Raw genomic sequence first — 12,545 nt, 5'->3', positions numbered from 1 at the left:
GTCGCAGCTGCGCCCCTGGCGGGAAATACTCTGCATTCTTTAAATGTGTGTTCCTTCTGCATGTTCAATAACAGTAGTATTAATGGGGATTTTTGTTGTTGTTGTTTTTATCTATCCATAGCTCATAGAGACACAAGCGGAATATCACAGGAAGTCATTGGAGATTCTAAACAGCATCCTGCCCCAAATTAAAGCGCACCAAGGTCAGCGTTCCTCTGCGTGTGTGTGCGTGCGTGAGTCTGCGTGTCAATATCTGCTCTCATTCTGCACCAGAAGCAACATCTCATTGACGACTAATAGAATTAGCAGCCCGGATTTGCCAAACAACTGTCTCATTAAGATGAAATTTGCCACCCGCAGTTGAAGCATGTCTGCTTACCCCTCTAATTAATACCACAAATAAGGATCAGGATTCAGCTTTACAAAAATAGTTTTTTCTAAGTGAAAGCAAGAACTTAATTGACTCATACTTTACTTGTTTACTTACTTGTTGCACTTTTCATCCTATCTAACTCGAAAGATTGTTGCTCTGTGTCAAAACAGAACATTCTTGATTTTAAATGTCTGACACAAAGTGGCTGAGGTTAGTTGAATAGTTTGTTTTCAATGCCCTACCAGGCTGAGTTTCTCCATTTTGTTGTACGTTAGCAGATTTACAAAGTCAGTAGGGGATGAAATAAATATTTCCCCCGCGGTTTAGAAGTTACACTTACATGCATTTGTTAATAATGTGGACGCGGCTCTACATTGCAGAGGCGTGGGTGGAGAAGCCATCGTTCGGCAAGTCTCTGGAGGAGCACCTGAACATTAGCGGCAGAGAAATCGCCTTCCCCATCGAAGCGTGTGTCACCATGCTGCTGGAGTGCGGCATGCAAGAGGAGGTAGATCACAACGTGCACCTTTTCTTTGTGTGTGGCTAGCTGAACTTGTTAGAGCTCATTTTGCTGAAAATTGAGGATATACACTACCGTCCAAAAGTTTGGGGGTCACCCAGACAATTCTGTGGGTTTTGGCAATTTCTTGCATGGAATAGCCTGTGCTAACATTACTGCGCAAGAGTTTTCTAATATGCAGTAGCCTTGTGGTTAATTAGCATAACACCTTGTAACTGTAGAACACTGGCGTGATATAGTTGCTGGAAATGGGCCGCTATACACCTATGTAGACATTGCGCCTAAAACCAGCTAGAATAGTCTTTTATCACATTAACAATGTATAGTTATCTTCATTGAAAAACAGTGCTTTTCCTTCAAAAATAAGGATGCTTCTTGGTGACCCCAAACTTTTGAATGGTAGTGTAGATTGTTGTGACCCGAGCAGCGTAGTGTACTCAGTAATGAGATCCAATCAAATGGAATCCAGTGCAAGAAATTTATGTCTCGAAATAGCAAAATGTTACCTTCATCTCACACCTTGATCAGTCTAACCAAGTGGAGCAGCAACATTAGAAAAAACTGCACAGCCATTCTCCATCTAGACCAAGACTGGGCAAACTCGGTCCCCGAGGGCCAGAGTCCTGCAGGTTTTGGATGTGCATGATCATATATCAGCTGTGTTGGAGAAAGGAAACATCCAAAACTTGCAGGACTGAGTTCGCCCATCCTTGATCTAGACACAAAGACGGGAAATTGAAATGTAAAATTGTGTCCCCCCCATCTCTGAAGTAATCGTTAAGGCAGTGGTGGGCAAATTCGGTCCTCAAGGGCCGGCGTCCTGCAGGTTTTGGAGGTTTCTCTTCTCCAACACAGCTGATTCCAATCAACAGGATTGTTACCAAGCTTATACAGAGCTTGCTGATGAGCTGATCATATGTCAGCTGTGTTGAAGAAAGGAAACATCCAAAACCTGCAGGATTCCGAGCCCTTTGAGGACCGAGTGTGCCCCCCCACTGCATTAAGGGGAATTTGTTTTGAACGTGGCCACTTCAAAGCAAAATGGCAGATTTCCTGTGTGTTTTCAGGCTTGACTCCTCAATACTTTTTGTAGGCCTGCTCATGTTAGACATTCCTTCCAAATTTCATGTGGCTAATTAATTTGGTTGTGATTGGTCACCATCTCAGGAATTGTTTTTGAAAACCCTTGGAAATGACCCAAAAAGGGCCCATTTGAACAAAAGTGGGCAGATTACCTGCATATTTTTGGGCATGGGTTCTTGAGACAAATATGCTTAACAAATTTCATCTTAATAGCTAATTTTGTAGCTACTGGACAAACTCAATTTTTAATTCATTTTTGAAGGAACCCTGAAACTGGCCTTTATAGTAGCTTTGAACCAAAATGGCAGCATATTTTAGGGCACAGATTCTTGAGACTTTTTTGTGGGGCTACTTACAATAGACATGCCTACCTACCCACTATTTCAGTAGCAACCAGAAAATCTCTCTTTTGGTAATTTCCTTTTTGTAGGAACCCTGAAAATGGCCCTCAAGTGGCTTGAACTAAAATGACAGACTTCCTGTGCATTTTTGGCTGTGAGTTCTCAAGACTTTTTTGTGGGTTAACTCATGATAGGCATGCCTACCAAATATCATGTTGCTAAATGATGCTGGATTGAACTACAATTAGTTTGAGCAGGTACATAATAGCATACAGAATATGTTTGATAAACAAAATGTCATGTCTTATTGTTAAGGGGCGTTGAGTTTCATTTCTTACATGTTGAGGTGCTTTGCAATGTGTGTGTGTGTGTGTGTGTGTGCGTGCGTGTATGTGTGTGGGCTGTGTGCAGGGCCTCTTCCGAGTGGCTCCGTCAGCCTCCAAACTGAAGAAGCTGAAAGCCTCCCTGGACTGCGGCGTTCTCGATGTGCAGGAGTACTCTTCTGACCCGCACGCCATCGCAGGTTAACTACACCCACACTTAACAACACAGATCATTTCCATAGCAACGACAACTACTGTGCATTCTTTTAAAAGACATATACTGTGCTGTTTTTTTCCACATTTTAATATAGTTTCTATCTGTCTTTTGTCAAAATATCCCAAGAATCAAGAACTATGCTTGTATCTCGAATTTCCTACTTTATAGTTTGACTTGCTCAAATTAGCCTGTTTTGACGGGGAGGGGAAGTGTGCTTTTTGTTACAGATTGCAACATTTTTTTAGCGATCTGGAACAGACTAATGCAATTTCCATTCATTTCAATGGGGAAAGTTGATTTGTACCGCTGTATTTGTTTACATGCATTTAAAAAGTCAATCTTTCATATTTTCCCCTTTACGTTACTATTGCATAAAAAAATAAAATAAAATCTTTGCTCCCAAGAGGCTTTTATGAAATCTTTTGTTGCCCACAGGAGCTCTCAAATCGTACCTCCGCGAACTTCCCGAGCCGCTGATGACCACGGAGCTTTACGACGAGTGGATCCAGGCCTCCAAGTGAGTTGCGCACCTTCATTCCTATACTCTCGATGGTCACTTCATAAGTTACATCTATTCAACCTTGTGAGATTAGAGCTGCCAGCCACCAAAAGATGTATTTCTCACATCACTGACATCAGACAAGACCTACTTTGTCCAAATTAGGTCAAGTTTAAATTCCTTCAAAATGTAAACAAATTGACTTGCGTGATTCAACAGGCCTGATTTTTGGGCCCTTAACTTCCCAAAGTAGGCAATACCGTGATCCAAATTAGACATCATCCTTCTGTTTCGCCAGCATTCCAGATATGGACAAGAGACTACAAGCACTCATGGCAGCGTGCGAGAAACTGCCCACGGACAACTTGAACAACTTCAGGTCAGTCACCTTCTTGCTTTTTGGGGCGTTTTGTGTTGCAGGAGAACATTAAATTTGGATTAACTGCCTAATGATAAAAGGAACGTCAAGGTGTCTTCATTTTTGTTTAGGGTTTGGGGTTTGTGTGTGGTCGGAAGATAAGCCTCGCGAATGAACTGCCTCGAGTGCCCGGCAACAACACGTTTTAAGATGTCCTCGTTTGTGTGAACACCACAGATATCTGGTCAAATTCTTAGCCAAACTGAGCGAGTACCAAGACTCCAACAAGATGACGCCTGGCAACATGGCCATCGTCCTCGGTCCGAATTTACTCTGGACGCACACCGAGCCGTACGTATCCACAGCAACAGGTACCGTCTCATCTATGGAGGGAGTTCCTACTGTTTGACTCCTCTTTGAAGGGACATGACGGAGATGATGACCACGTTGTCGCTGCAAATCGTCGGAATCATCGAGCCCATCATCCAGCACGCCGATTGGTTCTTCCCCGGAGGTGGGCTTCATGATGTCGTTCTGAATTCTGTGTCACTCTCACTTTCATCAAACAGAACAATATGTGTGTTTATTAAGGCAACGTCACATTTTTAACTCATTCACTAGCATAAATTATTTTCTTTTTTTTAAAGATTATTAAAAATTAGGGGCAAGAGGCGATTAATCACAAATTTCACATTCTATATGTACAATAAAAAAAAATTCTAGGTTTTCATACTCTTGTTAACAAAAGTTTGGCGTTTATAGCCGTCAATGGCAGTGAATGAGTTAATAGACTATAAGCTATTATCGGGCAGAAAATTCAGCAAAAGGTTTTGTATGGCTACAGATCCCTTTTATAATGTTATTGCAACTTACTGCACTGACTTTTTCGAGATACAAGCTGTCACTGAAAATTTTGCTAACTTTATATCAAGTAACAGTTTGCCATTCCTGTTTGAAGTTTACTGTCAAACTAAACATAAAACAAAGTGTATTTAATTAAACCACTTTTTTTAAATTTATCTTAACTAACGTAATGCTAATACACAATGCGAGACTCCATAGATGGATTAACAAAAGTAGCATCAATGTTGTGATAGATAAAACACTTTAAGTAATAGATATTTTAACACAAATGGTAGCAACATACGAAGACTAGCAATATAACAATACTCACAGGCATATATTCTTTATCATCTGTGATGATTGACATCATTGCTGCTTACTGAACTTCGAAGAGACGGTCTTCTTGCTTTTATTTATTATCAAAAGATTTTATTACATGTCATTGAATGCGTGTAGGATTGAATGAATGGCATTTCTATTTGTATTAAAGAATTTTCTTTTCTTTTTTTTTGTTTATTTATTTTTTTAAGTATTAAAAAGTAAAGTGTATGAATGTATTTTCTATTGCGTGTGAGTATGACGTCTTAAAATAAATGCGTCTGCCCCCCACCCTCCAATCAATTCAGAGATTGAATTCAACCTGACCGGCAGCTATGGCAGCCCCGTCCACACCAACCACAACTCCAACTACAGCTCCATGCCGTCCCCCGACATTGAGCAGTCGGAACGCAAGCAGCCGCACCACGACCAGAGTCGGCGCCCCCTCAGCGTTGCCACGGACAACATGATGCTGGAATTTTACAAGAAGGATGGGTAATGATGACGCCCGTCTGTGCATCCAACATCTCGCCCCCACACACTTGTACATTAAAAAAAGAAGAGCATAAAGCATCTTTAAAGCTGTATTATTTACAGCGTCTTGTTTCTGCCACCTGTAACCCATATAATACCCCCCCCCCCCCCCCACACACACACACTTTCAACAGCACCCATCTGGCTGCAATACATGCATGAATGACACTGTCTCCATGGCGACACAGCCCTGGTCTGTTGAGGTGGCCGCTTGTTACCTCGTTTGCTCATTAAATATTTCTCCCATCCTCCCACTGGCGGCTCCTCCTACACAGTCTGGCGACACCACATACAGCTGGTGGAAAATAACCAGCAAAAATGTCCTCCCATGAGAAGCAGGGGTGTCAAACTCATTTTCATTGCAGGCCTCACAAGCTCCGTTATGACTGCCAAAACCATATAAATAAATGCATAACCACCTCATCGTACTATCATGTATACACAATTCCCCCGTGCTTCATTGTTTTTGTATACATTTTTAACATCAAGTTTCATTTGAAATCTAAAGTAATGTAAAATAATGACAAAATATTTCTATATTTATTATATAATATAATATAATAAATATATAAATAAATAACATATAATATAATTTATATCATGTATTTATTTATTTATTTATTTATTTATGGATCCTGTAAAGTGAATTCAGAGATGTATTTCTGAATACATTAGGATTGAAATGTATTTATTTATAATTTACTGCGACCCCGCCTACTGCCCGAAGCCAGCTGGGATAGGCTCCAGCACCCCCCGCGACCCTTGTGAGGACAAGCGGTTAAGAAAATGGATGGATGGAGTTATAATTTATGATTATTTGAAGCTTAAGCGTTGCTAAAGACTGAGAACTATGGCTTATTCAATTGTGATATTAGTATTAAGCTGCTGCCTGAATTTTTGGGTGTGGCTAAAGCAGCATCCAGTATGACGCGCCCCTCCCCCACTGGCTCAGAACTTGAGCACGTCTGTTCACATCAGAAGTTTTCCACCACATTTGTTATATGCCGTTAGCTAGCTAGGTATGGCCACACCCCAAAATTTGTATCTCCCCTTCAGATAGACAGCTGGAATGGCAGCTTTTAGAGCGGCTCATTGTTGGCTGTGAGTGTGTGCACATCACAAAGAGGTGGAAGTACGAGAAAGGCTGAAATTGTTTTAAAGTTCAATTTCACTAGATCGTCGGGCTGGTGTGACCACCTTAGAGTGCCTCGTTGTTGAGAAAGGCGGAAATGCTAGGAGGGCAGAATTATTATTTTTTAAGTCCTGATGTGACAGCCATGTGTCTGTCGACAGGGCCTTCAGGCTGGTGTGGCCACTTTAGAGCGTCTCGTTATTGCATTGTGGAAATGTCGGAGACTTTTAACATTTTTATTATCATGGCTCAAACATTTATGCGAAAGCTTAAAAAAAAGGCAAAGTAGCATCTTTTTTCTAGGTTGTAGTGCTCTTTGGTGGACAGTTGACAGTTGAACATGGTGTGGTTTTAGCACATTCAGTGGATACACCCACGAGGTTCAAGAGTGGTGACGACTTGATTTTTTTGAACCCTTATATTTGGTGATTTTGTTGTTGTTGTTGTTGTATTTGTTTATTTTTTGCAATCATTAAAAATCGTTAGGGTTATTATTATAACTCTCTTCTCTGTTGTCAAATTTATTTTCTCTTTAAGTGTCCAACTATTATTCAGTTTATGTTAACAAGTTATGTCAAAAAGTGAATAAATATTGCAATTCTGTCCCCCCAAAAAATCCATGTATTGTAGCAAAAAAACCATGAAGTAGATACATTGAGGAGATATCTATTATCTATTTTGATCCAGAAAGACTGTTTTGTGTGTTTCTGCCAGGTTTAGTGATTAAATTGCCAAATAAAGTGCAGGCTGATAACAGAGGACGGTAGGTGGGTGGTACCACCCCCACCCTCCTTCTCCCCGGACCATTCAGGGACATTCAATCTAGTCTTCAGTGTGTGTCCAGCACCTTTTGCTGAGCCTTCCTCAGCAGATTGAATCCGTGTTGAATCAGCAATAGAGGCCATTTGGGAGAGGAATTTTTCAGATTGTATCAATGCAAAGTCATCAATGCATCTCCTGCAGTCATCTCCTTTTGGGTGGTGTGTTTATTTGCATTTTGTTGCAGATGGGGTCTGCGTTTAGCCTGCCACTGTCACTCAAATGCATTTTCTACAGGCCGTTCTGGTTAAACCAACAAAATGTCGCCAATGGGCCATTTGTCATACAATGAAATACAGTAAATGTGTACGACTAGTCATCTTTTTGTGGAGAATTTTGAGCCACTTTTGCAATTGCCCTGTCACTGAAACAGGACATTCGCTGTGTCTGAAGTGTGATTTTGCAAAGCCATTGCGACTTTAATTATTATTATTATTATTATTATTATTATTATTATTATTATTATTATTATTATTATTATTATTATTATTATACAGTAGATAATTACAGCAACTAACATCTTAATTTAGCACTTTGAGTTTTGAAATAGGGGTGGGAATCTTTGAATGTCTCACGATTCGATTCCGATTTTTTGGTCTGCGATTCGATTCAGAATCGATTTTTGATTAAGGATGATTTTTTTATTCAAAATGATTTTATTGACAACGATTTTGGCTTCAATCTATAGATGTGTAAGGAATTGTAATGATCCACTCCAGTCTGACGCGCGCTACGTGCGGCACTTTTATCACTCAAAATAACGGCTCCACGCTGAAAAAAAACTTTTTATTGGAATAACTTGATTGTGACTTTTTCCTTCTACTTTCTAATGTGGCTACAACTTAAAAGTGTATCAGACTGCGTGGAACCACACTGCCCCTTAGTGGCCAACCGGGTACAACATGAACAGCGCTCCAAATAAAGGCACACACAGACACATTATAAAATAATTTAAATAAAATCGATTTTGGGACATTTAAAATCCATTCTGAATCATACTAAATGAGAATCGAGATTTTTATGAGATTCGATTTTTTGGCACACCCCTAATGTCAAATATAAAGTGCTTTACAAATAAAATATATTATTATTAGTAGTAGCAGTTGTTTTGCTTCATACTCACGTAGCCCCTTAGCCACTGCTGATAATATGTTGCAAGGGGGACATTTTTATTCCATCCACAGGACAGCGACAAAGACTATTCTCAATCATGATCTTATAGTCATGATAATCATGATACGAAAGACAATTTCATCTCAAATCATGAACTAATATAACACATTATTTGTGTGTCCTGAGCATGTTGTTGACCAGTGTTAAATGAAACAAGTGTCTGACATCATATCCCCTTTTCCCCCTCTGTTCCCCCTTACTAACGCAGCATTAGGAAAATCCAAAGGTACTGTATCATGGCCTTTCCCCTCCCCTATGTCTTTCCTACATCCCATTTCTGCTTATCTTCGCTTTTCATCCCAGCTAATGCTTCCTTCTGCATATGTGTGTCCAGCATGGGTGTGCGGGTCATGGATACCTCCTGGGTGTCACGCAAGGGCTCATCCACACTGGCCCGCAAGACCTGCTCCACTCCACCGGGCGTCTGCTCCACACCCATCGACTTGCTCGCCACCGCCGAGCAGGCAGGGGAGTTTGCCGCCTCGCCGGCTGCCACGCCGCCCCCTGCAGAAAGGATTAGGTAAGATGCCGATGCTTGCGCTACCGCTGCTGCTTTTTCCCCTTCTTCCTCTCACGTCATCATCAGCGTTTATTCCACCTTCATCAGATGTTCCAAAAGGATTGTAAAGTCACTGGATTTCATGCATGCTAATACATTGGCACTTTGACTTACAAGTGACCTGACATAAGAGTTTATTCAAGATACGACCCATCGCTTGACTGATTTTTTGTTTTTTCTTGAGTGTCGTGGTAACAATTCTTCAAAAAATGAGGCTTCAAGTGGAGAGTTACAGATTATACATTTAACTTTTCTTAACACTAGCACACAATGCAAATTGCCATTTAGATGCTAATGAAACTAGCATCGAAGTTGCTGTAGTCAGAACCGTAAGCTATGCATATTTGAACATAGACGGTAACAACAACAAATGTTGACAAGCAACGTAACAATACCTGCAGTCATATATTCTTTATCCTCTGCAAAAAAAACTGACTAATTTTACTGCAGCTTACTGAGTCACTTTGTTGTTGTGACCGTCTTAAGTGCTTTATTGTAGTGTTTTTTTTCCTTTTTTTAAATTAAGGAATATTTGGAATTGATTAATGGCATTTTCCATCCATTTAATTGGGGAATTATGATTTGAGAGACACACAACAAATTCAACTTGTAAGTCAAGGCACTACTGTATTTACATCAACGTGGCTTTGCTCCCACAGCTACTTCACCCCTTTTTTTCTGTTCACTGAAATACGGTATCACATGATTAGTCACCCTCAAGATGGCTCCTGTGGCTCTTTCAGCTCGTGAAAGGGTGTCTGTGTCTGTGCCACTCTGCCAGGCTACTGTGGGAGCCGTGATCCGAGCAGGTCACGTAGGTTTGGGGGCACAAAATGGCGCGTGGCGTAGCGGGTTTTGCCAAGTGCTCCGAGCAGCGTGCAGACACAAGGCGACGCAGGCTCACACTTTATGGCTTTGGCAGCTTCTTCTCTTTGCACTTCCTTTGCGCTTGTGTGTGTGTTTTTGCATTAGGGCTGCACAACTAATCGAATTCAAAACGACATTGCAATGTGATAAGATATCATTATGTTTTAGCATTAAGCTTTACCATATAAACAATTACTGGTTTAGTGCTGTATTGCTTGTGTTTGTAAAACAAAACCAAAAAATACATTGAAAAAAATGATCGCCTACTGAATCGTAATTGCAATATTGAAGATGGGGGGGTGGAATTGCAATTAGATATTTTTCAAAATAGTTCAGCCCTAATTTGCATTCTGATGACTGTCGCCCGGCTAAGCGCACCACCCGCACCACCCACCTAAAAGGCTTCTTTGCTGTTTTTTCTTCTTGTTTTGGATCAACTAAAACAACCCCCCCCCCACCCCTGCTTTTCCCGATCATCCGCACAGCTTCTCCTCCTTTCGCTCCAGTGCTTCTCCCTGTTCAGTCATCAGCGCTGTGTCTTTTGTGCTGTCTATTCTCTTAATATCTGCAGCTCAGACGTGTCGCCCAATCGGCCGGACACCTCTCATGCCCACCCGCCCCCAGGGGAGGACCGGCCGCCCCCTCCCTACCCCGCCGCCTCCCACCACCACTTCTACCCCAAACCCCCTCCCTGCGCCCGGCCCGTGGCGCCGGGCCCGGAGTCGCAGCCCCCGGCCTCGCCCCCGCAGCGCTGGTCGGGCTTCACGCCGCCCGCCCTGCTCCCATCCTCCTCCTCCTCCTCCTCGTCTTCCTCGCTCGACATCAATTCCAACCCCAAGCCCAGCTGCCTGCACTTCCCCAAGCACAGCCCGCCTGGCGACACGTCGCATGCCCCCCCGCCCGACACTAACGCATCTCCGCTCTACATCAAAACTCCCCTGGTGCTCGCCCGCCACGAGCAGTCCCTCGGCAACCCCCCTAGCCTCCCTTCCTCCGCGCCCCCGCCCCCGCCGTGGGCTGCCTGTCCGTGCGCCAGAGAGAGAGGACTCCCCAGGCTGACTAGGTAAATATGACACACCCAACGGCGAGCGGTGACCTCTGTCCCTCCTCTCGCCTTGCCTCGCTCACTCGCCTGCTCGCTTTGCGTTTTCCTCACCCCTTCCAGTGGCACGCCTCGCACACTGTAACCTCTCGCTTGGGTTGCCTCGCAAACCAAGGATGTTACACGCAGCTCGACAGACAATAAATACATATGGTTGACAAATAGCACATGCATATGGTATTTATTGCACAGCTTGTGATTCCATTTTGCCAAGCAGCAAAAGACAAACTGCACATTTTAACAATGGTGATGATTTTACAGGCATGTCATACGTCCTTAGGTTAGGACGATCCCAACATACAAGGTTTCAAGGTTATGAATAATGCGCAATGAACTATTGTAGTATACGTCCAATCCCAATCTCATGCGGTCAACCATATTGGTAGTCAGCTTCTCCTTTCCATTGCGAATGTCGGTACTCTGGTGTAGTAAATATTTGTGTAAATATTTAGGTTTGTTTATACAGCCAGACGTTTTTAGGGGACAATCTGTAGCGATGGAGAAGAAAACAGAGACTTTAGACAGGCAGTCCAGTGTGTGGTAAACCGACATCTTGAGTTTGATTGAAGATTTGGAGACTTATAAACTTCATCAGGAAGATGAATTGCTGATCCGAAAGCTGCCCAGCGTAACTTATATTGATCTTGTGTATTATGTATGTGTCTACATACAAGTCTGTATAGTCATGTGAAGTCAGTTTTACAGTGTCACTGCGACGCAGGAGGCAAATCTCAACTACTGTACATTCAGGAGTTTCTGATAGGGTAGGGCGCTTAACAACCACTTTGTACAATAAAGAGGCAAAAACGATCTTGAAGTTGTTCATTTGTCACTCCAACTTGTTGTTCCGTACAAAACCGGCATGTAAAGCAATTGCTAAAACAAAGAACGTCCGCTGGCTAAATGCTATCATGCAGTAAAAGGCAGACATGCTAATCAAAATTAGCACCAATGTTGCGGTAAACAACACACAGGGTATTGTATCTTTATTTATCGTCTTGTGTGATAACTATTAATGAGGGCACGGGAAACAACAGCACATCTGCGCTTACATATGAAGCTCTCTACAGAATGCTAACCAACGGCAATGTTTGAAAAGGATGGGTGGTCAGCCAAAGTTGTCTTTGGCGTTTGCTTTTCTTCTGGGCAGACATCGGATCCCTAGTTTATAATGATTGTCGTAAGTCTAAAGAAACCTTTTCTGCACCCCTTGACTATCACAGCCAACATTGACGCGCATAAAAGCCTGCATAACAAATGAGTGGTGCTTTGTTAGAGGAGCTTGACTCCCAATATGGCCGCCGGCAGTGCATTCTGGGTAATCCAAAGTACTCAAAGCTCTCTATAGTGCTATAGTGTTTCACTGCAAGGTTATAATAGCGGTTCTCAACCCCAGTCCCCGAGTACCCCTATCCTGCCTGTTTTTCAGGTCACCCTCAGTCAACACAGCTGAGGATTGTTATCAGGCTTCATGCATAGCTGAT

At 42.4% G+C, this 12,545-nt stretch overlaps 1 protein-coding gene across 4 annotated transcripts in view; it reads left to right on the top strand.

Annotated features, from left to right (window-relative positions):
* arhgap44a (Rho GTPase activating protein 44a) overlaps positions 1 to 12,545 on the top strand; it is a 43,122-nt gene that overhangs the window by 16,596 nt on the left and 13,981 nt on the right. For 2 of the 4 annotated variants that reach the window (XM_077557641.1, XM_077557643.1), the window contains exons 9-19: positions 122 to 203; positions 754 to 881; positions 2,729 to 2,840; positions 3,293 to 3,374; positions 3,655 to 3,735; positions 3,952 to 4,065; positions 4,137 to 4,228; positions 5,184 to 5,370; positions 8,742 to 8,759; positions 8,868 to 9,053; positions 10,531 to 11,022. In XM_077557641.1, the coding sequence (XP_077413767.1) occupies positions 122 to 203; positions 754 to 881; positions 2,729 to 2,840; positions 3,293 to 3,374; positions 3,655 to 3,735; positions 3,952 to 4,065; positions 4,137 to 4,228; positions 5,184 to 5,370; positions 8,742 to 8,759; positions 8,868 to 9,053; positions 10,531 to 11,022 (1,574 nt within the window). The remainder of the gene's footprint in view (positions 1 to 121; positions 204 to 753; positions 882 to 2,728; positions 2,841 to 3,292; positions 3,375 to 3,654; positions 3,736 to 3,951; positions 4,066 to 4,136; positions 4,229 to 5,183; positions 5,371 to 8,741; positions 8,760 to 8,867; positions 9,054 to 10,530; positions 11,023 to 12,545) is intronic. The other 2 variants (XM_077557642.1, XM_077557644.1) reach the window with 2 other exon arrangements.

Source organism: Vanacampus margaritifer, chromosome 2 (assembly GCF_051991255.1).
Source record: "Vanacampus margaritifer isolate UIUO_Vmar chromosome 2, RoL_Vmar_1.0, whole genome shotgun sequence".
Taxonomy (NCBI): domain Eukaryota; kingdom Metazoa; phylum Chordata; class Actinopteri; order Syngnathiformes; family Syngnathidae; genus Vanacampus; species Vanacampus margaritifer.
This window is presented reverse-complemented; position numbering and strand designations above follow the sequence as displayed.